This window comes from Carcharodon carcharias, chromosome 7, assembly GCF_017639515.1.
Source record: "Carcharodon carcharias isolate sCarCar2 chromosome 7, sCarCar2.pri, whole genome shotgun sequence".
In the NCBI taxonomy this organism is placed as follows: Eukaryota; Metazoa; Chordata; class Chondrichthyes; order Lamniformes; family Lamnidae; genus Carcharodon; species Carcharodon carcharias.
Window position 1 is genome coordinate 124,281,431 of NC_054473.1, and position 26,398 is coordinate 124,307,828.

Sequence of the window (26,398 nt, forward strand, 5' to 3'; positions counted from 1 at the left end):
ATAGAATACTGCATAGACTACCTGATATAAAATACCATGAAACACTGTATAGATCACACTGATGTAAAATATCATAAAACACTGTATGCACCACATTGATATAAAATACCACAAAACACTGTATACATCACATTGATATAAAACACTGTATACCTTACACTGATGTAAAATACCATAAAACACTGTATACACCATGCTAAAATAAAATACCATAAAACACTGTCTACACCACACTGATGTAAAATACCATAAAACACTGTATACACTACGCTGATATAAAATACCATAAAACACTGTATCCATCACACTGATACTGTATTCTTCACACTGATGTAAAACACCACATACATCACACTGATGTAAAATACCATACGACACTGTATTCATCACTCTGATAAAAATAATACTGCATACATCACACTGGCATAAAATACCGTAAAACACTGTATATATGACACTGATATAAAATAACAAAACACGTTAAACACCACACTGATATAAAATACCAGAAAACACTGTATACACCACACTGATATAAAATACCAGAAAACACTGTATTCATCACGCTGATATAAAACACTGTATGCATCACGCTGATATAAAATAACATAAAACATTGTATACATCACACTGACATAAAATACTGTATATATTACACTGATTATAAAATTCCATAAAACACTGTATACACCACGCTAATATAAAATACCATGAAACACTGTATACATCACACTGACATAAAACACTGTATACATCACACTGATATAAAATATCATTAAAAAACTGTATACGCCACACTGATATAAAATAGCATAAACACTGTATATATCACACTGATAAAAAACACTGTATACATCACACTGGCATAAAATACCATAAAACACTGTATACATCATACTGATATAAAATACCACAAAACACTGTATAGATCACAGTGATGAAAAAATTTCATAAAACACTGTATACATCACCATGATAAAAAACACTGTATACATCACAATGGCATAAAATGCCATAAAATACTGTATACACCACGCTGATATAAAATGCCATAAAACAGTATATACATCACACTGATGCAAAATACCATACAACACTGTATATACCAAACTGATATAAAGTACCATAAACACTGTATACACAACACTGATGTAAAATAGCATAAAACACGGTATACATCACACTGATATAAAATACCATAAAACACTGTATACATCACACTGATATAAAATACCATAAAACACTGTAAACACCGCAATGATATAAAATACCATAAGACACTGTACACCTCACATTGATATAAAACAGTGTATACTTCACACTGAAATAAAACACTGTATACATCACACTGATATAAAATACAATAAAACACTGTATACATCACACTGATATAAAATAGCATAAAACACTGTATACATCATACTGACATAAAACACTGTATGCATCACACTGATATAAAATATCATAAAACTCTATACACCACGCTAATATAAATCACCATAAAACACTGTATACATCACACTGATATAAAATACCATAAAACACTGTATACATCACACTGATGTAAAACACTGTATACATTACAAAAACAGAATTGCCTGGAAAAACTCAGCAGGTCTGGCAGCATCGGTGGAGAAGAAAAGAGTTTACGTTTCGAGTCCTCATGACCCTTCAACATTACACTGATATAAAACGCTGTATGCATCACACTGATATAAAATACCATAAAACACTGTATACATCACACTGATATAAAACACTGTGTATATTACAGTGATATAAAATACCATAAAACACTGTATACACCACACTAATATAAAATACCATAAAATACTGTATACATCACACTGACATAAAACACTATACATCACACTGATATAAAAAACAATAAAACACAGTATGCATCACACTGATATAAAACACTGTATTCATCACACTGATATAAAATACCAGAAAACACTGTATTCATCACACTGATATAAAATAGCATAAAGCACTGTATACATCACACTGATATAATATAGCATAAACATTGTATATATCACACTGATAAAAACACTGTATACATCACACTGGCATAAAATACCATAAAACACTGTATACATCACACTGATATAAAAAACCATAAAACACTGTATACACAACACTGGTATAAAATACCACAAAACACTGTAAACACCACACTGATGTACATTACCAAACAGCACTGCATACATCACACTGATATAAAATACTGTATATATCACACTGAAGTAAAATTGCATAAAACACGATATACACCACACTGATACAAAATACCATAAAACACTGCGTACAACACACTAATATGAAATACCATAAAGCACTGTATACACCACATTGATATTATATACCATAAACACTGTATACATCACATTGATATCAAATACCGTAAAACACCGTATACACCACACTGTTATAAAATACCATAAAATATTGTATACACCACAGTGATATAAGATACTATAAAATATCTTGATTTAAGATTAAAATCTTCCCTAAAGTTGAATTGCTTTATACAGCCTGGAGTTACAGTTTTACCCACAATTAATTCAAGGCTGTAATCTACTTTTGGGCTTTAATAATATATCATGTCAAATTTATCTTTGCAGTTTTCATCATCGTCTGAACCCCTTGGTGAGATTTCATCTGCATGGCATCTCCCAACCATTCATTATTCTATATATAAAAATATCTGAGCTTCTTAACTGGGTCACCGCCTTTTAAGAACTCCAAAATATTCATCACTCTGCATTGGATGCAGGAGTTACGTTAAACCATTAAAGAGCGCAATGGAACAGCAAGCAGAATTGAAGTGAGTCTTGATTCTAGAAGGTGTCTTTATGCTGTACCAGAAGTGCATAAGGAAATTCTAAAACTTTTGGTTTCCCTGAGAATAACAAGTATGAGACTGAACAAGAAGAAAGTACTTTTGTGTGCCAGCCTACTTGGATTTGTATCTCTTCTGCTCTGCACAATGCAAACACTGGATGTCAACTCAAAGGCAATGGACAGGAAGTCCCATATTCAGGGAGCTAAGCAACCTTATACAAGAGCACATGGGATCAAGGGCAGAGGTGTCCGCCACAGCATTTTACAACAGCAGAGTAAATATAAATGGAAGGAGTTTTTTGTTCTGGATTCTGTGCAGATTATGGAGTCAAACCTAAATCAAAAGGCCTACAAAGCCAGGCCAGTCAAAGAGCCAAAAATCAAAGATGGTATGAAGTGGTTGGGAGAAGACAATGAAATAGTGGGCATGGATAAGGACACCACTCAGAAGTCAGCCAAAAAGAACAATGTGTCATCTCCAATAAAACAAGATGTGAAAAAGGGGAAAGGAGTAAAGAAAGCAGCAAAAACCATCTTGGAATGTCCCAGATTTGGCACGTTCCGCTCGATGGATTTCCTTGCGGGGCCCCCCTCAAACAAACCCATCACTTGGTTCAGTCAGAGAGACAAGCAACTGATAAAATTCCTGGCTGGAGGATTTGTTCAGAAGGTTGACCGTCTGATCAGGGGAAAGCAGGTGGTCCGGGTTGTCTTGAGCATTAACAGCAGTCTTGCTCCAGAGGGCAGCAGAGACCACTGCAGAGCAGGAGCTTGTGGAGTTGTGAGGGAGATGAGTGACCTGCGGGAAGTCGCTGCTTTCCACTTGGACAGAATTCTGGACCTCCAGGTCAGCCAGCCGGTGGTCGCACGCCGACTGCAGTCCACCCTGCTGCCGCCCGGATACAGGGACGGATCGGCAAGGCCTGCTGTGTGGTGGGACCCGCAGATCTCTGTACCCCAAGGTGCCAGCCTGCACCTGGACACTTACCTTTTCCACGTGGCTCAGTTCCCCTCTGTCTTCAGCCAGTGCAGTGATGAGGAAGGTGAAACGTGTTTCCGGGACAGCAACCCAGAGCTGGAAAAGCTGAAGCTGCTGGATTATTTCTTGCAGGTAATTTTGAGGGCAAAGGTACGTTTAGTTCCCCCCACGTGCTTGGTTTACCTGGCATTGGGAGAACTATTGCTGAGTTTCAGTTAGCGCAGCTCAGGTAAGTTGTACTGGGCTTGAAGTGGTTGCAGTGCAGGCTTCCCACTCTGACATTACCTCTTAGAAGGGTAATTAGGGATGGAAAATAAATGCTCTCATTATTTATTTGTCAATTTTTTAAAAAAGTGGGTTAAATTATATGGACAGGCTGCTTGTAATCTCTTGACTATACAGGAGCAAGAGGTGTTGCGATCGAGGCGTTTCAAATGTTAAAAGGATTTCATTGGGTTGATAGGGAGAAAGCATGTCCCCTCACGGGGAATCAGGAGCAAGGGGACATCATCTCAAATTTAAACTAGACCCCTAAGGATCGAAATCAGGAGGCACGTTTTCCCACAAAGAGTAGCAGAAATTTACAACTCACTCCCTCAAAACACTGGGTTCTGACATAATTGGAGGCTTTAAGACTGAATTAGATAGATTGTTGTTAGGCAGAGGTATCAAGGGACATGGAGCAAAGGCAGAAGGTGGAAAATGAGCTACAGTCGTAATTAAATGGTGGGAAAGGCTCGGGGGGCTGAATGGCCAACTCCTGTTCTCTCAAATGTCTTTTTTTTCTGTTCTCTTCCTGTGATTTTCCCCTGTCCTGACATTCCACCACACAGAGGGAGGGTCCTGGGTCAGGTCTCCTGGTCCCAGGCCTCTTCCAAAACCACAATGTGACCCAATGTTCAAGATAATGCAAGAATCCAGACCGATATTTAACCACTGGGCCCACGGCAATGTTCTCTTCTTGTTCGCTCTATCATTATGTTCACTGCATTCCAGGCCAACCTGGAGATTTTCTGTTCTCCCTTTTCCCAGTCCTCAACTCTCTCCCCTTCCTCCTCCCTGCAGAGACATTTCACCTCCACATTGCACCTTCAAAGGGAAGGAGGGAGGTTACAGGTTCAATACCCCCAGTGGATCAGTCTGGCAGGGTTCACATCCCAGATGCCGGTCTACTGCCCAGCAAGTGCATTTGTGGAGGGGCGGCTAAGGACGGAACAGCGTTTGGCCATGATGCCTCTTTGGCTAAAGCGCTTGTTAGCACTTGGCAGGAGTATCTATGACTCTCCATGGCCTGGTATCTCCATATAATGCAGCCAGCTGTGCAGGAGATATAGGCTGAAATGCCTTATGTCATGGTTCTGGGTAACATCGGTGTTCTGGGTCGGAGGTGGCTGTAAAGCTTCCTCCCCATTTTGATAACATGTGGGTTGTTGAGAGATCGTTACATTAGCTGTGGGAATTTGGGCGTTTTTACACCACAGGGAACAACACCTAATCATTGGCCCCGTGGGGTTCATCATCACATGCTGGCTTAGGTGAGGTGATATTGGAATGTGGCTGGCCGAAGATAGCCATCTCTTTAAGCCTGAGGCCCGCCACCACTTAAAGACAAATATATATACAGGACAGGGAAGTGTATACATCCGACATGGGGGTTGTAAGTGGCTTTCCACCCACGCTCGCATCTTCACTCAGCAACCAGGCGGTCGAGGGACAAGTGTCCTCGACCCATTCGAACGGTCATGAGGAACGAAAGGCCAATGAGCATCAAGTAAGAGCCCGGCATCCACTAAGGACGGTACCGTCATCGGAAGATGGTGTCCATTCCAGATCTGTGGAGGCTGTTCTAAAATGGAATTGCTGGTGACGACGAGATGAATTGGTTCGTGGGAACCAAGAGACTTTTTCTGGACATGACACCCATTAGCCCAAGCCCCAAAGGATTGGGTAAGGGCTTACTGAGATGCAGCTGGTCCCTGGGTGTGTTGGGTCAGTATCCTGTTACTTTGACATTGTTTGCTCTTGTTGTTGTTACTCTTTTGCTTTTGTAGCATTTGTTCATAAAATAACATTTCAGGTGATGTGATTATCGGTAAATGTCTCTGGATATTCAGGCGACTTCCCTGAACTGGCTCCGTCCTTTGTGGTGTGAGTCCCTTGCTTGGCTGATCCCACTGAATTAATGTCATGTCGTACAAGATCTCGCCCTGGTCCTCCGCATAGCCCCCATGGTTGTGGTCACTTCTGGAGGTAGTTCGCTTTTCGTCGACAAGCGACATTAAGGCTTGAAATACATGCCTCCAGGCATTAAATTTTAGCCAAATGCCTCATCATCTAATTAGTGACACCCATGAATGGATGAACGAGTTTCCGGGCTGAGTAGGACAAGGTGCTGTAGGCCTGACAAGCTGATCACCAGCCTGATACATTGTTCTCAGGGAAGTAGGGGAGAGAAGGGGGAACGCTGGGATCGTGTTGGAAGAAATATCATTATGTGGAACAACCCATTTTGCTCCCAGAGGCAATTGCTTCACTTTCGAATGTTACGTGAGAATGGTTACAAATTCATATAAAATGATTAAATAAAATGTTCCCTACCCTTCCAGTATTTTGTCTATCACTTTCTCCCATCCCTCCCTCTCCCTTTTCCCTCTCTCTCCTTTCTTCCTGTCTCCTGTCTCTTCCCTCAACTTCCCTCCCTCCCCATGCTCTGTCTCCTCTCACTCACCATGATCCTTCTCTATGCCCCTCCTCCTTGTTGTCTGTCCCGTCTCTCTTTCCCCATCTTTCTCTCTCTTTCCTTTTCGCCATCATTCTTTCTCTTCCCTCTCTCTCTTTGCCCCTGTCTCCTCCTCCAACTCTACCTCCCCTATTTGAGGAGTTACAGTACGAGACCATTTCAGAATTTCAGGGCCATTATATATTGTTAGTGAAGTCCCACATTTGTTAACTCAAAGAAATGCTTCTTCCAAACTTACAAGGAGCCTCTCCTAGTTTTCCCTTCACTCTGACCGTCTTTTGGTGGTGTGCATCTTCTGCTGTGTAACCGATTGATCAGCCCAGGCTTTGCCAATAAAACCTTCCATTCTGGAACATTGTAGAGTTTAATAACAAAGACAGCACCAGAGAGCTTTCAATGATTTCAAACACATGATCCAGTTAATTTTAGTCATCCTTGAGTATTGAATAGATTTTCAGTCTGAATGAAGTGGAGCTGAATGTTGCAGATGTTTCCCAGACAAGTTAAAAATCTTTACCTTAGCTTTGGGTTTCATATTTGGTATTTTCAATGCCCCACAAAATATGTGGGGAGCCCAGAAGATTCTACGCTGAATATTTTTAATTGCATTTTATTTGTACTATTTTTAAAAAAGTATTTTTATGTATTTTTTAGCAAAGAGAAGTGGGAACAACTGCCACAAGCTGTTGGATAAATCACTTCACCAATGTGAGAAAAGTAACAATAATGTAGCACTGGGTGATCAGTGATTTCCAGGGTCAGTGATTCCTGGGGTCTGTGATTCCCAGGGTCTTTGATTCCCGGGATCAGTGATTCCCGGGATCAGTGATTCCCAAGGTCATTGATTCCCGGGGTCTGTAATTCCTGGGGTCTGTGATTCCCGGGGTCTGTGCGGTCAGTGATTCCCGGGATCTGTGATTCCTGGGGTCAGTGATTTCCGGGGTCTGTGATTCTCGGGGTCAGTGATTCCTAGGCTCTGGGCGGTCAGTGATTGCCGGATCTGTGATTCCTGGGGTCTGTTATTCTCGGGATCTGTGATTCCTGGGGCCTGTGATTCCTGGGGCCTGTGATTCCCGGGACCTGTGATTCCCGTGGTCTGTGATTCCCGGGGTCAGTGAATCACGGGGTCAGTGATTCCTGGGTTCTGTGATCCTCGGGGTCAGTGATTCCTGGGGTCTGTGCAGTCAGTGATTCCCGGAGTCAGTGATTCCTGGGATCTGTGATTTCCGTGGTCTGTAATTCCTGGGATCAGTGATTCTCGGGGTCAGTGATTCCCGAGGTCTGCGATTCCCATGGTCTGTGATTGCTGGGGTCACTGATTCCCAGGGTCTGCGATTCCCATGGTCTGTTATTCCCAGGATCTATGATTCTCAGGGTTTGTGATTCTCCGGGTCAGTGATTCCCGGGGTCAGTGATTCCAGGGGTCTGTGATTCCCTGGGATGAGTGATCATTAACTCCTCTCCATTTTGGTGAGACTAACAACTTTATTAGGATTGGATTCACGTGCGAATGTCTGGATGTCAGTCACATCCCATTTATTACAGCCTATTTCACTCATACTAAAGAGATTTTTTGCCCTCATCAGGATGTGGGATTTAAGTGCTGTGGAGCACGACTATTTCCACCTACACATCGCTAAACTTTGACCCTGAGCATTGGCGATGATCCTACCCAGGTCAGGTTTAGCACAGCCAGTGACCTGGTGAGGCTCCAGAGTGACCCCTTCATTGACCTTTGGTGATGTTAGTAAGCTGCAAGTCTGAAACACAGGGGGATGATTTCAAATCTATACTGGCAGGTGCTGGGTGAGTGCAGTTAAAATCCACCAAGTTACATACCAGGGCCTGAAGCCACTGATGACTATTTTCACCTGGTAATCCGAGCAGGAAGTAGGAGTGAGAATGGTTAGGCCTCCCCTGCCGTGATCTCAGCTCAGGATCGTAGGCCAAACTTCAGTCCAAGCTGTTTTCCACCATCACCCCCTGACAACCATGAAAGTAGAGGGCAGGAGGTTGGCCAGTGGGATTGAAAATCAGCCAGGCATCATTCTGCTGTGGAGTGGGTGAGGGTTTGCTCACCAGCCTAATATCCCGCTGGCCAATGAAACACAGCAGGTCTGACATAACCTGTAACGAGAAAAGTCAGGTTAATTTTAGGGGCATAACCTTTCATCTGACAAACGGGAATTTCACCATCTAGCTCTGCAAATTGTGAATGTATCGTTGTCTCAGAAACCAGAGCACAACACTGAGAATGATATTTGCTCCACCATTTGGTCCCTGTGTCTAATGATTTGAATATAATATATGAGGAAAGCATTTGACGCTTTCTGGAGAGACCTAACGGTGACCTATTGGAAACTCTCTTTGAAGGGGAGCCATGTTCTGGGAAGCATTGCCAGATTTTGTAAACTGTTCCTCTGCTAATGTCAGGGCTTGAATTTTTCGCTCGTTGGGCGACTCAATTGGCAGGCCCGGGAGCAGACAGGAAACGTGCCCCTGACCGCAATTGGCCCCCCACTGCGATTTCACGCTGGCCAGCATGAAACGTGCGCTGAGAAATGTTCAGCGCTGCCGGTGGGGGCAGGAAGAGGGGGGTCTCTGACGTCACCGCAGTTGCTGGTGAGCATTTCCAGTGAGCTCCCTGAAGGCAGACAGCTGCCTCAGGGAGCTGCAGGACCTCCGCAGGATAAACTAAACAACAAAAATGCTGCAAAATATGTCCATGCAACACAATCAAGCACCTGAAAGCAAACCTCATAAAAAAACAGTCCCCAGATTTCTCTTTTTATTTTATTTCCCACGGATATTTTATTCCGCCCTGGATTGAGGTTTGAGCAAAAATGTAAAGGACGCCTGGCTGATTGGCCCGTCCGCCAACCATAAAAGTAGACAGGCCACAAAAAAATCACTTTCAATTGCCTCCTTAATTGACTTAATTGTCCACGCAATTGCCAGCGGGCGTGCTTCTGACTGCCGCGTCCGCCTGCCAAGCGAGATATCGACGTCATCCTGCTCTACTTTGGGGCCGGTCGGGTTGGGCACTTTCCCGCCGGCGGGATGTAAAATTCTGGCCCTGGAGTTTAACATCTGCATGTAGTTTTGGAATTCTAAGGGAGAACATTTTTATCCAGGAATCTGACATTTAATAAGAGCGACATAAATTAAATCCTTGTGTAATAATGAAATAGTAAAACTTCCTCACCTTTTCCCCAAACCCTGCCATTCAGCTTTTATTTTCTATATTTTTACATGATTAAGCAGACTTGTGCCGATCTCAATTGGTCTGCGCTCCTTCCCTGTGTAGAGTTTTACAGTACAGAGGAAGGCCATTCAGCTCATTGTGCCTGTGCCAGCTCTTTGAAAGAGCGATTCAATAGTCCTGTTCCCCACTAATTAGCCCTGCTAATTTCTTCTTTTCAAATATATATCCAATCCCCTTTTGAAAGTTGTTGTCGAACCTACTTCCACCACTATTCCAGATCACAATTTGCTATGCTTTCTGTTTTCTTTCATGGAAACTTAACATTGTTGGAAAGTTAAAATCATAGAACTGTAAAATTTTATTGCACAGGAGGCCATTCAGCTGATTGCACCTGTCTCATTTTATTTAAATGTAGTCTAACTTAGTCTCACCCCTCAACTTTTTCCCCAGGATCCTGCATTTTCTTCCTCATCAAGAAAATGTCCAATTGCTTTTTGAAAGTTCCTATGAAATCTGATTCCTCCATCCTCCAGATTTGAGTGAAAGCATTTCTCCTCATTTCCCTTCTAGTTCTATGGAAAATTGTTTTAAGTCGATAGCCCCTTATCCACTTACCAGAGTAAACAGTTTCTCCCCACTTGCTCTGTCAAAACTCCTCACTTTGAAAACCTCCATTAAATTCCTCCTTAACCTTCGCCACTCCAAGGAGAACAATCGCAGCTTCTCCAGTCTCTCCACAGAATTGAAGTCCCTCACTCATGGTATCTTCCTGGTAAATCTCTCTCTACACCCTCTCCAAAGCCAAGACATCCTTCCTGAAGTGTGGTGCCCAGAATTGTACACGATACTCCATCTGAAGACTAACGGGTGATTTGTAACAGTTTGTGTTCAAAAACAAAATTAAACTAATTGGTTCAACAAATGGGAACTGAGAGCTTGGACTTCTAAGTTCTTGCGCAGCAATGTCAACAGGCCAACTAACTCAAGAGATTGAATGTTCCTAGGTCTACTGAACAGGAGGTGTAGCTGGTTGAAGCTATGAAATCCTGTCCATTCTTGTCTTGGGCTCATCTAAAGCCTCTCTGATCAGCACTCTTTCTGTACCGGTGACAACTTCAAGCTGCACGTCTTTTGAAGCTACAGCACAAATCATTCCGCATTCCAGTGAGTGGGCAAGAGGCAAAGTCAATGGTGCAGGTCCATCTGTCAGCCTCCATTCACATACTTGCATTTTGATTTAGATTTCGGTGTGCCCTTAGGTGTTACCAGAGATAAAAGGGATTGCGGAAGGAATACCTTGACTTCAGGGAGAGAGCTTAGTAAATACATCACTTACAAATGTCATTGCGAGCTAAACACAGCCACACAACTTATTTATCTGTGGCTATCAATAAATTATGGATGTCAGAATCTTGTCCATCATGTTAAAGGATCAGGCTGTAACTTCCAAGCTCCCCAGCATCAGATCTGGGGGGGCTACCCCAAAAATGCGGTAGGGAATTCCTTTCGGTTGCTCCCAGGTAACGTTTGCACGGCAATTGCCCAGAAATGCAAACTTCCCTTGGGCAATTGCCCTACACTGGGCACTGTTCGAAAATGCAATTTAAATCACAAGCTTTGGATGGTTCTGACTGGTTAACATCAATAGTCACCCAGAAAGAGTTAGAAGGCTTAAAACCACATCTAACTTCTGGGTAACTATTGTACGGTCCCACACTGACCTCCCTGTGGGAATCCTCACACTCCCTCCCAGAGGTCTCCCCCCACCCCACCAACTACACACCCATGGGACTCCCCCCACCCCAACAGGAACTCCCCAATCCATGGGATTCCCCCACCCCCATGGTGACTGTTCCCCGCCAAGCCCGACTCTCACCCCCATCCTCCTCCCAAGCTCGACATGATCTGGCCTGACACTGCCCCTACCCTTCCCTCCACCGAGGCATTACCTGACCCAACCCAAGGCTCAACACTCTCTGGCCCCTGACCACCCCGAACTCCGACCAGCCCCCCACCTTCGACCCTGCTCCAACCTCTGTCCACCACCCCACCTCCAACCACCCCCTACTTCCAACCCCTTTACCTCCGACACCCCAACCTCTGACCACCCCCACTCCCTCAAATCCTATCTACTTACCTTAGGCACTTATCTTCTCCCTGGTCTATTAAGGACCCTTAAATTTCATTGGACCTTTAAACTTACCTGGTTTACGGCAGCTAATCCTGTAAGAAAGAAGCGTGGCCTCCTTCCTTTCGACTCAGCTGCACTTTGATGCTAGGTCCTGGGACATGCTGCACTGCCTGGATCTCAACCGGCCTGTGTGGAAGGTTGGGTGAGATGGGTCGAAAAAGAATTAAGGTAAAAAATTGGGAATGGAGTGGCAATCTGACACTGATTGCCATTCCGAGGAACCTCAAGCCATTTTTACAGACCATCTTCACACACATTTAACAACCTCAGAGCACTTGGTTTCTAATCATATTGGCATGCATGTTACCACTTCCATGTTGCTACTTAAATGTTCCTACTTGATGTTACCATCTACATGTTGCTACTTACATGTCCCTACTTGCATGTTACCACTTACATGTTGCTAATTACATGTTCCTACTTGCATGTTACCACTTACATGTTGCTATCTACATGTTCCTACTTGCATGTTACCACTTACATGTTACCACTTACATGTTACCGCTTGCATGTTACTATTTACATGTTACCACTTACAGGTTACCATTTGCATGTTACTCCTTGCATGTTACCACTTACATGTTACCACTTACATGTTACCACTTACACGTTACCACTTGCATGTTACTACTTACACATTACCACTTACATGTTACCACTTCCACGTTACTACTTACATGTTACCATTTACATGTTACCACTTGCATGTTACTACTTACACATTACCACTTGCATGTTGCCACATACATACATGTTACCACACACACATACTTGCTGATATCTTAAATTGACAGTTTGATTGACTTTCTGCCAGGCCATCACATTGCTACATTATTCCTACTGCATTTCACCTTTCCCATTTCTTCAATTTATTCTGCTTCCTATTCTGTACAGCCTGATCTTTATCATGAGCCTCTCATATGCCACCTTATCAAAAACCTTCTGAACATCCATGGAAATCACATCCACTGCGTTACCCTTGTCTATTTCTGTTACTTCTTCAAAAAAGTTGATAAGTTTGATTAAACATGACCTTTCTGGAAATGAAGGTGTTTTTATAATATCTCCTGGCTGCCTAATTTGATAAGTCCCAAAAATGGGCATGGGGATTGTGGTATGTGACTAACCTGCGCCTGTTTCTTCTGATGAAGACAGCCTGCAAGTTTCATGCTGCCTGCTAATTTATATGGTTGTAACACACAGCCAGAATGAGATGCTATTAGTGGCTGCTTGCCTGAACACAAGGCCCAAGAATTGTCAGAGGCTATGAGTTCAAACCAGCCTGTGCTTCTTCAAGGGGGATCCATTTTGTCTGGAGTAGGTACTATTGGAAATGGCTAGGCAAGCTTGTCTGACCTTCAGAAAGAATAAATATGGCGAAACAGGGAGAGAATGGGCTTGATAGTTATCCAGTGCAGCAATGAAGGCCTTGGTGCAGGAGGTTAACAGGAGGAAAGAGGTACTATATTCATGTGGCGACCAGGAGGCCCTCCGGACAGACACTGGAAGGCAATGGAGTAGATTACCATCGCAGTCAATACCGGAAGTCTAGCCCCAAGGATCTGCATGCAGTGCTGCAAGAGGTTCAATGACCATAGGAACACAGGAGCAGGGATAGGCCATTAAGCCCTTTGAGCCTGCTCTGCCGTTTAATTAGATCATGGCTGATCTTCTACTTTGACACTATTTGCCCACACTGTCCGATAACCTTTAATATCCAGAAATCTATCAATCTTGGTCTTGAACATACTCAGCATCAGAGCCTCCACAACCCATTGGGGTAAAGAATTTCAAAGATTCACCATCCTTTGACTGAAGAAATTCCTCCTCATCTCAGTCCTAACTGGCCTGCCTCTTATTCTGAGACTGTGTCTCCTGGCTCTAGACCCCCAGCCAGGGGAAATATCCTCCCTGCATCTACCCTGTCGAGCCCTGTAAGAATTTTGTACACTTTAGTGAAATCAGTGGTCAGGGTGAGCGAATGCATCTTTAAATGTCATATCCCCCACAAATGCACTATGAGCTTCAAACACTGTTCAATTCATTGCCAAACCCCCATCAGTCACCTACTAACAATCCCTATCAAACATGGCTCCTACCTGGCATTCATAGCTTCAACTCACGCTCACACACTTAGCACTGCTGTAAGCCTCACACCCATATTTCACAGCTTGCTATTCAACCATCACAGCCACATCAACCAAACACATTGCACCACACTCACTGCCACACTACCCTCTCTTGTGAAGGACAAGACGCAGCAGCGCCTAACCAAATGGTGCCAGGCACGGCTTCATGTCATGCAGAAGATGTTACTGGCCATTAGTGGAAAGAGCCACGATTCTTTTTCTCTATTCTTTAATGGGATGTGGGCATCGCTGGCTAGGACAGCATTTTTATTGCCCAACATTAATTACCCTTGAGAAGGTGGTTGTGAGCTGCCTTCTTGAACTGCTACAGTTCATGCTCTGTAGGTATACCCACAGTGCTGTTTGGAAGAGAGTTCCAGGATTTTGACCCTGCGACAGTGAAGAAATGGCGATATAGTTCCAAGTCAGAATGGTGAGTGGCTTGGAGGGGAACTTGCAGGTGGTGGTGTTCCCATCTGTCTGCTGCCCTTGTCCTTCTAAGTGTTAGAGGTCACAGATTTAGAAGTTGCTGTTGAAGGAGCCTTGGTGAGTTGCTGCAGTGCATCTTGTAGATGGTACACACTGCTGCCACTGTGCATCAGTGATGGAGGGAGTGAATGATGAAAGTGGTGGATGGTGTGCCAATCAAGTGGGCTACTTTGCCCTGGATGGTTTCAAACTTCTTGAATGTTGTTGGAGCTGCACTCAACCAGACAAGTGGAGACTATTCCATCGCATTCCTGACTTGTGCCTTGTAGATGGTGGACAGGCTTTGGGGAGTCAGGAGGTGATTTACTCGCCGCAGAATTCCCTACCTCTGACCTCTCTTGTAGCCACAATATTTATATGGCTAGCCCAGTTAAATTTCTGGTCAATGGTAAACCCCAGAATGTTGATAGTGGGGGATTCAGTGATGGTAATGCCATTGAACATCAAGGGGAGATGGTTGGATTCTCTCTTGTTGGAGATGGTCATTGCCTGGCACTTGTATGGCTCGAATATAACTTACCACTTGTCAGCCTAAGCCTGAATGTACTCCAGGTCTTGCTGCATTTGGACACGGACTGCTTCAGTATCTGAGGAGTTGTGAACGATACTGAACATGGTGCAATCATCAGCGAACATCCCCACTTCTGACCTTATGATGGAATGAAGGTCATTCATGGAGCAGCTGAAGATGGTTGGGCCTAGGAATCTACCCTGAGAAACTTCCTGCAGTGATGTCCTTAGATCATTGATTTCCAACAACTACAACCATCATCCTTTGCGCTCGGTATGACTCCAACCAGCGGAGAGTTTTCCCCCTGATTCCCATTGACTCCAGTTTTGCTTGGGCTCCTTGATACCACACTCAGTCAATTGCTGCCTTGATGTCAAGGGCAGTCACTCTCACTTCATCTTGGGGGTTCAGCTGTTTTGTCCATGTTTGGCCCAAGTTTGTAATGAGGTCAGCAGCTGGCCGAACCCAAACTGAGTCTCAGTGAGCAGGCTATTGCTGAGTAAGTGCCGCTTGATAGCACTGTCGATGACAGCTTCCAGACTAGTTTTCCAGCTAGTTTTTTTTTCAGATTTCCAGCATCTGCAGTATTTTGCTTTTATCTTATTTGCATAGGATTATAACTTTAAAGTCACACCAGGGCATCTATTATTATACTACATACTGATGGGGCAGGAATTGGCTGGGTTGGATTTGTCCTGCTTTTTATGTACAGGACATACCTGGGCAATTTTCCACATTGCTGGGTAGATGCCAGTGTTGTAGCTGTACTGGCTGTACTGGAACAGCTTGGCTAGGGGCACGGCAAGTTCTGGAGCACAAGTCTTCAGTACTATTGCTGGACTGTTGTCAGGCCCATAGTCTTTGCAGTATCCAGTGCCTTCAGCTGTTTCTTGATATCATATGGAGTGATTTGCATTGGCTGAAGACTGGCATCTGTGATGCTGGGGACCTCTGGAGGAGGCCAAGATGCATCATCCATTCGGCACTTCTTGGTGAAGATGATTGCAAATGCTTCAGCCTTGTGTTTTGTACTATCACGAGGATGTGGATATTTGTGGAGCCTTCTCCTCCAGTGAGTTGTTCAATTGTCCACCACCAGGCATGGCTCAGAGCTTAGATCAGATCCATTAGTTTTGGGATTGCTTAGCTCTACCTATCACATGCTGTTTAACATGCAAGTAGCCCTGTTTTATAGCTTCACGAGGTTGACCCCTCATTTTTAGGTATGTCTGGTGCTGCGCTTGGCATGCCCTCCTGCACTCTTCATTGAACCAGGGTTGATCCCCTGGCTTGATAGTAATGGTAGAGTGGGGAATATGTTGGGCCATGAGGTTACAGATTGTGGTTGAGTACACTTCTGCTGCTGATGATCCATAGCACCTCATGGATGCCCAGTCTTGAGTTGTTAGATCTATCCCATTTAGCGCGGTGGCAGTGCTACACAACACGCTGGAGGGTATCCTCAATGTGAAGATGGGAATTTGTCTCCACAAGGACTGTCACTCCTACTAATACTATCATGGACATATGCATCTATAACAGGTAGATTGTTGAAGACTAGGTCAAGTATGTTTTTCAATTTTGTTGGTTCCCTCACCACCTGCCACAAACCCCGTCTAGCAGCTATGTCCTTTAGGACTTGACCAGCTGGGTCAGTAGTGGTGTTACCGAGCCATTCTTGGTGATGGACATTGAAGTCTCTTCCCCCCACGACACCCCCTCCCTAGAGTACATTTTGTGGTCTTGCTACCCTCAGTGCTTCTTCCAAGTGGTGTCCAACATAGAGGAGTACTGACTGATCAGCTGAGGTGGTGGGGGTTGGGGCGGTAGGTGGTAATCAGTGGGAGTTTTCCTTGCCCATGTTCAACCTGTTGCAATGAGATTTCATGTAGTCCAGTGTCAATGTTGGAGACTCCCAGAGCAACTTCCTCCCGCCAGTATACCACAGTGCCACCACGTCTGCTGGGTCTGTCCTGTCGGCGGGATAGGGCATACACAGGGATGGTGATGGTGGTGTCTGGGATCTTGTCTGTACGGCATGATTCAGTGGGTATGACTATGTTGCATGGATAGTCTGTAGGTTAGCTCCCCCAACTTCAGCACAATGGCCCTAGACATTCATAAGGAGGACTTTGCAGTGTCAACAGGGGTGCTGTTGTCGTTTCTGATGCCTGGATCAATGCTGGCTGGTCAGTCCAGTTTAATTCCTTTTTGACATCTCTGTAGCTGTTTGATGCAACTGAGTGGCTGGTTAGGCCATTTCAGAGGGCATTTTTTAAGAGTCAACTACATTGCTGTCGGTCTCGAGTCCAGGTTTCCTTCATTAGTGAAGCAGATGGATTTTTATGACAATGGTTTCATGGTCACCATTACAGAGACTAGCTTTTTAATTCCAGATTCATTAAGTAAATTTTAAATTCCATCAGCTGCCATGGTGGGATTTGAACCTGTGTCCCGCCAGCATTAGCCTGGGCCTATAGATTGTCCAGTGACTTTACCACTACACCACCACCTCCCCGCACAGCTAAGGCTGTGGCCAGGAGCACGGCTGAAAACATTTAAGGTGACAGTATGTTCCTAACCAATCCACCTTCTCACATCCCACTTTCCTTGCATTCCACAATCTCTTCTCATTTACAATCTGCAGATGGCCTAAGCATGCACCACTTTGTTCCCCTCCCTTCCCCTCACAACAACCCCACCCAGGTGCCTTTCTTGTTTCAGATACCTAAGATCTGCAACCTGGCTGGACTTTGGTGGAAGTGAAAGAGTTGGAAGTGCAGAAAGGTAGTGATAAAGAAGAAATACTGTCATTCATTTTCACGTTCACAGCCGCCAATTATAGAATCATAAAATGAAGGAAGCCACTCAGCTCACAGTGTTCATGCTGGCTCTCTGCAAGAGCTACTCACCCCATCCCACTCTCCTGCCTTTTCCCTGTAGTCTTGCAGATAATTACTGCTAATATAATGGATACATGGTTCAATGGGACTTACAGAGTGTCACTGCATTCCAGCAATCTGTTCTCTAACACATTGCTAACATTGCTGAAGTTTCCCCGAGCAGCACCCCACCACCCAACCCCTGGGAGTGACTCCAGGGAGTATGAACCCATCGTTATCATTTAGGACGATAATATGCATCCTCTCACCACTGTCTGCATGGCAGCCAGCCCAGACTGCCGTTATCCATGCTGAGATGGTACAGTCCAAAGCTGGGCCTTTAGAGCCAGAGCTTCTACAAGACCATTGACAGCCTCCCCACTGAAGGTGAAGAGCTTTCCACTAGCTATGCTTCAGGTCACATGGTGTAGGAGCACTAGGACAGGGAAATATTCCAATGGAATGCACAAGAGTGATTAGTTGAGTTTTGTATCAATATTAGATACTTTATTTGGTAAGAAGTTGGTTTGGAATGTTGGTTGTTTTGAGCTGGCTATTTCAGCATTTTAACCAAGAAAACACCATGATCAATAACAGGGGATGGTAAAGTCGGAGTGTTGGTGTATAGGGAGTTGGGATTTTGATCACTGGTGCTATAGTCAGATGAGATGGTCATGGACAGTCAGGCTGGGTTCAGGGATGCATTGATGGTCTCCATGCTTCCTCCTCCTCCTCACCAGCTGCCCACCAGATAACTGGTGACAAGGGCTATGCCTTCATGATGGCGAGATTGTGAAGTAGCTCTGTGGAGCAGATCATGATGAATCGTGAGTTTCAAGCTCTACTGAGCTCCTCCAGAGCGGCCCAGTCAGTAGAAGTGTTGTTTAAACACTCCAATGGTCTTCTTGATGATATTTTGTGTGGCAGCTTGGCTGTTGTTAAAAGCACGGTGCCCATGAGTGCATGGGCTGCACATTGCAGTCATGAGCCAGCTGGGCAGTGGATCGCCCTGGCTGCCCAGATGTCATCCTCTGGTCTGTCATTGTGGCTGAAATACTAATGGTACAGTAGACTGGTGCAGAATGACAGCATCTAGGCTGCTGCCTATACACTGGGCAATGGCCTGCATGATGTGTTGTGGATAGCTGCATACCAGCTGGATGTTTAAGGAGTGGAATTGTTTTACACTTATGGTACACTTCTGAATTTAGATGTGGCCCTCACAAAGTCACGTGTGCGGTCAATGTCACTCTGCACAATGGGCAAAGCAGCTATCCCAGTGAAGCTGCATGTTCACCCTGCCTGCTTCTCTCTGTAATGAGAGAGTGAAGTATATTGCCCTTTATTTGCATACACTTTGTCAGTCACCTCCCCTATATGAGAGTGAATGGTGAACTGTGAGATGTTGAAAATGATGCTTGCTCTAGCCTGGAAGGGGTCCGATGCGTGGAAGTTCAAGGCCAAGGTCACTTTTCCCACAACTGGCAGTGCCATCCTTCACATTGCTGTGAGATTGCAGGTCTGCCTGCAACAGATGGCCAGTTTCTGGGAATCCTCAACAGTGAAATGAAGGCGTCACACATTAATCCTGGCTTAGATTGAGTTAGATTACTTGGCCCCTGGCTAGATACACTCCTGCTGAGAGCCTTTCTCCTCCTCCTTTTCCTCCTCTCTCTTTGAGGGACATGTCCTATTCTGTGCTGGTTCTGCTCATTCTCATGCTGCAAGCCAAGGGGAATAGTAACTACAGCACCCATGATTAGGAGCAAGTGTCATGAACAGAACTCTTGAAGTGAGAACCAAGGCCTTCACCATGTGCCACACCACTGCCTTGTATATTTCACCAACAGTAAATAACACTGCAAACCTTCAGCACCTCTACTAATTCCCAGCAGAAATCAATCAGCCACTAACCTGAAAGTGGTCGATGGTCGCTTTGAATAACGCTAATGGGATACCGCATGCTCATCTATGCAAGATTAAGGACAGCTCTGGTGAACTAATTGGTAAAAGAAGCAGCAGCCTTTCCATTTTGCTTGGCAAAGATCTGGAAATATTGGGAATGATTATTAAACAACCCATTGAAACATTGATGTCAGATTTAAATGTGGGGACCACAGGTACAAACTGCTATGGCTTTAAATGCACTAAGCTCTTGATGCTGATTGACTGCATAAATATTTGCAAATGTTTATGGAAACAAATTGTTTATGGAAAAAAGAAGGAATCAGGCATTTAAACAATGTGAAATTGGCTCATCTCCAGTAGTCTCTGATGCTAGACAATTATCCGTCCATGCTCTAATATGGTAGAACAGTAGGGGCCATGTATTCCCAGAGGGATGTTTTGTTATTCCTGCTTAAGTACTTTATTTTCTCCTGTGTTTCAGGTCTGCCACACACATTCTGGCCAAGCAGAAACCTGCTCCCAAATCACAATGTATGTAATTAGGGCTTAGTCTCCATTTTCATACAGTAGATTTCTATGCAGTGGAGGAAATCGGGAAATAGTACAGAATGTGGGTGCTCAATCGGAGATGGAAATCCTCATTTTACAATGGGACATAGTTATATAAGATAGCCTAGCTCTCTGATATAATCAGAATATGAACATTTTCAAAAATCAACAGGCATTCTTTGCTTGGCAGTTTCAAATCTTTATCCTAAACGTGGATAATTTACTCAAAAATCCATTGGCGATTATTGATATTTTGGTGGCTTTATCCTAAGGAGAATAACTAAGAGAAGAGGAAAATATCTCTGCCCTGTGGCTAAAATATAGATCATCTGTAGACTTTGCTCCAGTCACTCGAGTACGTTATTTCTCAGTCAAGAGTCTCTAGTTTTAATAAGTTGTGCAATCATCCCCCACTGCAGGCTGACTCTGTTGGAAAGGACCAAGGATTGATCTACGGACCTTATACTGGGCAGAGAAGGAATGAGGAGGAGTGCACGAGAATCAAAATTCCACAATACAGAATGCAGATGGTCAGAGGGAAACTTATGATTCTCTTCAGCCATCTTTATTAATCTTAAGCAGCGAAGTAGTTAAAAATGTTTACTTAAAACATGATTTGATTTACAGTAAGGAAGAAAATCTCCAATTTTAGGTCAATGCTTTGTTCAGACTGGTACATGTAGAAATTAATCACGTTCTCACAATTAAACACTGAATTGTCAATCAGTACCAGACTGATCTTGTCAGCTGATATGATGCAGCACTGATGGTGCTCTTGAAGAAGGCCCACAGCCCACAGCCCCCAGCTGCAGGTAGGCAATGTAGTGGTTGTGAGGGATGGCATTGAGACTATGGGATATTTTTTGAGATAAGCACATTTTAGTATTTGACAATGTCAGAGCTTACACGCAAAGTAACCACACAGTATATTTTATGCACTGTAGCATTTCAAGCTTTGAAGCCTCACAATATGAGCTTCCATGCTTGTGAACAGTGCCTGCAACAGTGACATTATTTCAAGATATAACAATTTAATGTCTTCTTAGAATTTTTTTTTAAATGTTGATAACAAAAGTGTTGGCCTTAATCCCAAGGGTTGGCACTAAACTGCTCCCTTTTGGATCATTATCTTAGCTGTAGTGTCATAAAAGCCAGTTTGAATACTTATGAGGACTATATCTCATTAGAACTACATTACGGGAACTGGCCTGTTCTCGGCAAAGTGGTTTTGAGCCAAATCACTGGCAATGAACCCCACAGACCAATTTAACAAAGAACATAGCTGTAATACTCCATCTGTTTCCTGGAATAGCAAATCTGGAACATTGCTTCCACCTATGTTGAACAGCAGCAGGATCATGGATGATGACCATAGTGCCTTCAGTGTTGTGACTGCGATTCTAGGGAGAACAAATCTACCTGAAAGAGATAATGGCCCCATTTCTACAGCTGGATGTGGCACCTGTTACTGAACATTGAAAACCACCTGACACAAAGGAAGATTCAATAACACCTGTAACTAAGGCCACATGCATATTGCTTATCAAGCTGAAACTTTAACTCTTTCTCTCCACAGATACTGCCTGTTCTTCTGAATGCCTCTGTTTTTATACTATATCGCAGTGTGTTTGTGTATTTTGTGCTTTGGACTCATACATGTTCAGTAGAAGTCTTGGTGCTTTTGTATGGTTTTGGCATTGATTTACATTGATTTAATTATTTTTGTAATGTTTGTTTTTTTTCCCAGGATGTGGAGATAATTTTGGCCAGCTTTGACAGGGACAGGAATAGACATACAATTAATTTCAATGATTTAGATTGGTAAGTGTGCAGAACAGTTCAGGTGGTATCGGTGCAAATTTAAAATGTCAAATAATACATAGAAGGTACAGACAGAAGCAGGCCATTAGGCCCAACCAGTCCATGCTTATGTATACTTAGTGGCACGGGTCCATTGTTGCTTCAGAAAGATTGGTGGAGTTCGTGCCGGTCACCTCTGTCATGGCACTTCCAAATTTCAACAGTTCATCGAGGGTTGGTGTTGAAGGGACTTGGTTGAAAATTTGAGCATGATGAAGTACGACTATAAATGTTATAATGTTAAATTCACTCACACACCACTGCAAAGAGTAGACCTTGACTTTGTCTGACAGTGCAAAACAGTGAATCAGCAGCCCTGATGTCTATTTCCACTGAAGTCAATGGGGAGAGATGTAAAATGGGCTGCTGATTCACTCGCCTATTATATGCTGCCACATAAAGTCAAGATCTACTCCCTTGTGTTCACCTGAAGGCAATATTTCTCTATTCCAAGAACATTTTACCTGTTTTCTCTGTCCTGGTGTGGCCTAGGATGAGTTCTTAAGGCAGCTGAAAGAAAAAAAAATAATCATATGATGTAATTCATATACATATAGCTGTTACCTTGCTCTCTTGATCTGATTATAATGGACAAGGGCTGGTGGTGATCAACAACAGTAAAGAGCAGATGTTGAAAATTTGAAAGGAAATTAGAAAATGTTGGAAATATTCAGCAGGTCAGGCAGCATCTGTGGGGATCGGAAAGGTAGCTCAATGTTTCAGCTTGATAATCTTTCATTAGAACTCTGATTCTGGAATGTCATTGACCTGAAGTGGTAAAACTCCGTTCCTCTCCTGCAGATGCTGTTTGGCCTGCTGATTGGTTCCAGCATTTTCTGTTTTTACAGTAAGTTGGAAGTGTCACTGTACTAAAGGCCTTAGAGGGACTTGACTAAAATGATGTCTGAATCCAGTTTGACAACAATGCTGGTTTGAAGTGTGATCTTCATATAGCAGACACCATATGAGGATTGCATCACCAAAGGCACTCAAAAATGGAGCTGGAAAAGATGGTGGAACTTCTCACCACTCTGGTCTCACAAGAATTGGAAATCTTACCCTGTGCTCTCCGCTTGTACAGCTTAGCTGTGCTAAAATTAGAAGGGTTAGATTGGAAACCACAGAATTTTGGGGTTAAGGTGTGACACAGAAAGCAAAATGGTTGAGCAGAACTGAGATTTTCCTCTTGCCCCTTTCATATAATCCAGGTTAACATGACATCAAATAATTAGAATATCTCCAATAGTTTGGGAACCCACCTAACTTAGAGAAGAGGTTCTCCATATCTGGCAGAATATTTCATAACACAGGCTCTATATAATATTCATTGGAGGGAATTTAACGTTATAACATATTATAGTTGTACTTCGTCATGCTCAAATTTTTATATCTATAAACTTTTATTGGTTGATGTTTTATGGAAAGAAGTTGAAGACTATGGGGCAGAAAATTTGTGGATTCCCAGGAGACAGGCAGCACTGCAGACCACTAACTATGTGGCCCACTTGACCTTTTCCATTGATATAATTTGAAGACTGCTGCCTGGGTTGTGAAGGTGGCAGCCCAAGGTGTTGCCTGCCTTGGGGAACTGAGGTTAGTCTGCAAATGAATGAATTTCTCCCCTTATGTGATTGAATTTGGCTTTCAGAAGTTAGCTGCATTGGTTTCCATTGATAGTTTTAATTTATACCCTTGATATTAAAATTCTCACCCTCATGTTCAAATCCCACCGTGGTCTCACTCCTCCCTATCTTTGCAGCCCCTCCCGATTCTGCATCTCTCTGAGAACTCCACATTCCCCCAACTCTGGCCTCTTGTGAATCCTTCACTACCCCTCATCCACCAATGATGGCTGTGCCTTCAGGCATCCAGGCTCTGGAAATTCCTCTGCAAAACCCTCTCTCTCTCTTCTTTGGCTGGTATATAAATGCAAGTTGTTGTGATGTTAGTGGCTTTTGTACGTGGACGTACATATTTTAAGAGGCATGCAATGTACTTTGGTTGGCTTTAGGTTACCTCCCAACACTATGAAGACCATTGCCTCACAGTGCTTGCCTGAAATGCTCTTACGTTCGTTATATGAAGACCAAAACTACTGGCAAAGCAAGGGGCTGAGTTCCATATTGAAATTGGTTGTCAAAGTTAATAAAAGAGCCCAGGCTTTGTTAAAGTACATCCGAGAAGACCAACCAAAACTTCAAAAGGCATTGGTGCGAAATTCAACGAAGAAAACCCCACCTGAACTTCTGGTTAACTAATAATTGGTTAATTTTGTACAGTGAAACCCATTGCATCAAAGTAGCAATCTCACCGGTAAAGAGGATTCCTTTTACCTTCATGTGGAACACCCAGTAAATGCCATAGACATAAGCAAATTGCAATCAATTCTCGCAAAGTTGAACAAAGTGTCCTGGGGAGAGATACTAGTCTACATGCACGGAGTTGGAACATGAAACCTAGAGATTGTTTTTGTCATCGTTCTGGACAGTTGGACATAGCTGAGATACTGTTTGACAATAATTCCCTTGAGTGGATGAATAGGAAGATGTCATATGAAGGGGAGAACATAATGTGAGGATTGTTATCAATAGAATATCCTGCCCTTCATGTGTTGTGGGGGATCATGCAGGTCCTCTGACTGAGTTGGCTACCAGCAGTGAAATACCTCACATCACAAAACTCTGACAAGATGGAAAATATTGCTGACTGTGATAACAGTTGTTGACCCTTGTTTGAGATAATGTGAATTCCATCAGATAAAGATCTGTCACTCATTAACTTCCCCCACAGAATTCCAGCTTCCCTGATATTTAAATGTAATCATCTGTGTTATTTTAAAGATATACATATTTTTGTTTACGAAACATTTGTTTGCTTGTTTTATTTGGATCTCAGTGCAATGGGGAGTGCATTCCTACAATAATCTCCCAATGATTAAACTTTGAATAATCTCAGCCTGGTTACTTAACAATTAGACATTGTGCCCTTTAATAGTACAATTAAAAAAAGAAAGCCATTCAGATCTGTAAGTGACCCTGACCAGTGACTTAAAGAATGTGAAGGATTTATGTCTTAAAACAACCCATAAACATTTAAACATTGGGTGAATATTTTTTCCATTTCAAGGACCTAATAAAATCAGCCAAATTGTAAAATGGTCTGCTGAGTCACTGTCATCCATTTCGCGGCACTGCCCAAGATTGGTTTTACCTCAATGTTCATGTCCTTATATAACAGTTTAGTGTCTGACTTACTGCAAACAGTACTGCACCACTGCATCAAGTCCCACTCCAGGGTTTGAGTACAAAAAGCAAGGCTGACACTCTTGTGCAGTACTGAGGGAGTATTGCACTGTTGGAGGTGGTGTCTTTCGGATGAGGTGTAAAACCAAGACCCCACTTGCCCTCTCAGGTGGACATAAAAGATATCGTGGCACTATTTTGAAGAAGAGCACAAGAGTTCTCCCTGGTGCTCTGCTCAATATTTATCCTTTGATCAACATAACTCAAAAAACAACAGATTAACTGATTATCGTTTTGCTGTTTGTGGGACCTTGTGCACTAATTAGCTGCTGTGTTTCCTACATTACAACATTGACTACATGTTGTTACGATCGGGATGGGAGGAGTATGCAGTCGATGTAGCCCCACTACTCCACAGGTTGCAACATTAGATTAAATGTTCAATTCACTCACCAAAATGGCCAATTGTTTACCTTCACTACTGTTATGCAGATTTAAAGAGACTTTAACCAGGCTTCTTTCAATAAACTCAGAATAATTGATTATTATAAAACAGAACTTTATTTTTAAGCAAGTTGCAAGAACAGGTTAACACACAATACTACTCTGGCAGTATAACTATCTACCCCTTTTAAAAATACCCAAGCACGTGTGCACACACACTAACAAACAAAGAGCAAAGAGATAGGGTCTCTGCAGAGACGTGCTTTGGAGGATAGGCTTTATAAAATAAAGGATAGAGTTCTCAGAGTTTTAATGCTGTTGACTTGGAGTTCCTTCATGTGAAGGAACTCCCAGTAGATGTAGAGGTTCTCACCAATGGACCTTTGGCATGGAGGAGAATATAGAGCTGGTTCAATTCG

The 26,398-nt window shown here is 43.3% G+C and overlaps 1 protein-coding gene across 1 annotated transcript; it reads left to right on the forward strand.

Annotated features, from left to right (window-relative positions):
- The first annotated feature begins 2,923 nt into the window (after positions 1–2,923).
- Positions 2,924–25,307, forward strand: LOC121280041 (Golgi-associated kinase 1A-like). Its single transcript, XM_041191671.1, has 3 exons — positions 2,924–3,961; positions 22,181–22,254; positions 24,305–25,307. The coding sequence occupies exons 1-3, from the start codon at positions 2,924–2,926 to the stop codon at positions 24,549–24,551; spliced, it is 1,359 nt and encodes a 452-aa protein (XP_041047605.1). The 3' UTR covers positions 24,552–25,307.
- Positions 25,308–26,398: the final 1,091 nt, after the last annotated feature.

Bases quoted from the DNA above. Each gene is read 5' to 3' on its own strand.
- LOC121280041 (XM_041191671.1), top strand. From the start codon at position 2,924: ATGAGACTGAACAAGAAGAAAGTACTTTTGTGTGCCAGCCTACTTGGA. The intron at 3,962-22,180 runs GTAATTTTGAGG...TTTTTTTCCCAG, and splicing joins TGCTGGATTATTTCTTGCAG to GATGTGGAGATAATTTTGGC. The intron at 22,255-24,304 runs GTAAGTGTGCAG...GGTTGGCTTTAG, and splicing joins AATTTCAATGATTTAGATTG to GTTACCTCCCAACACTATGA.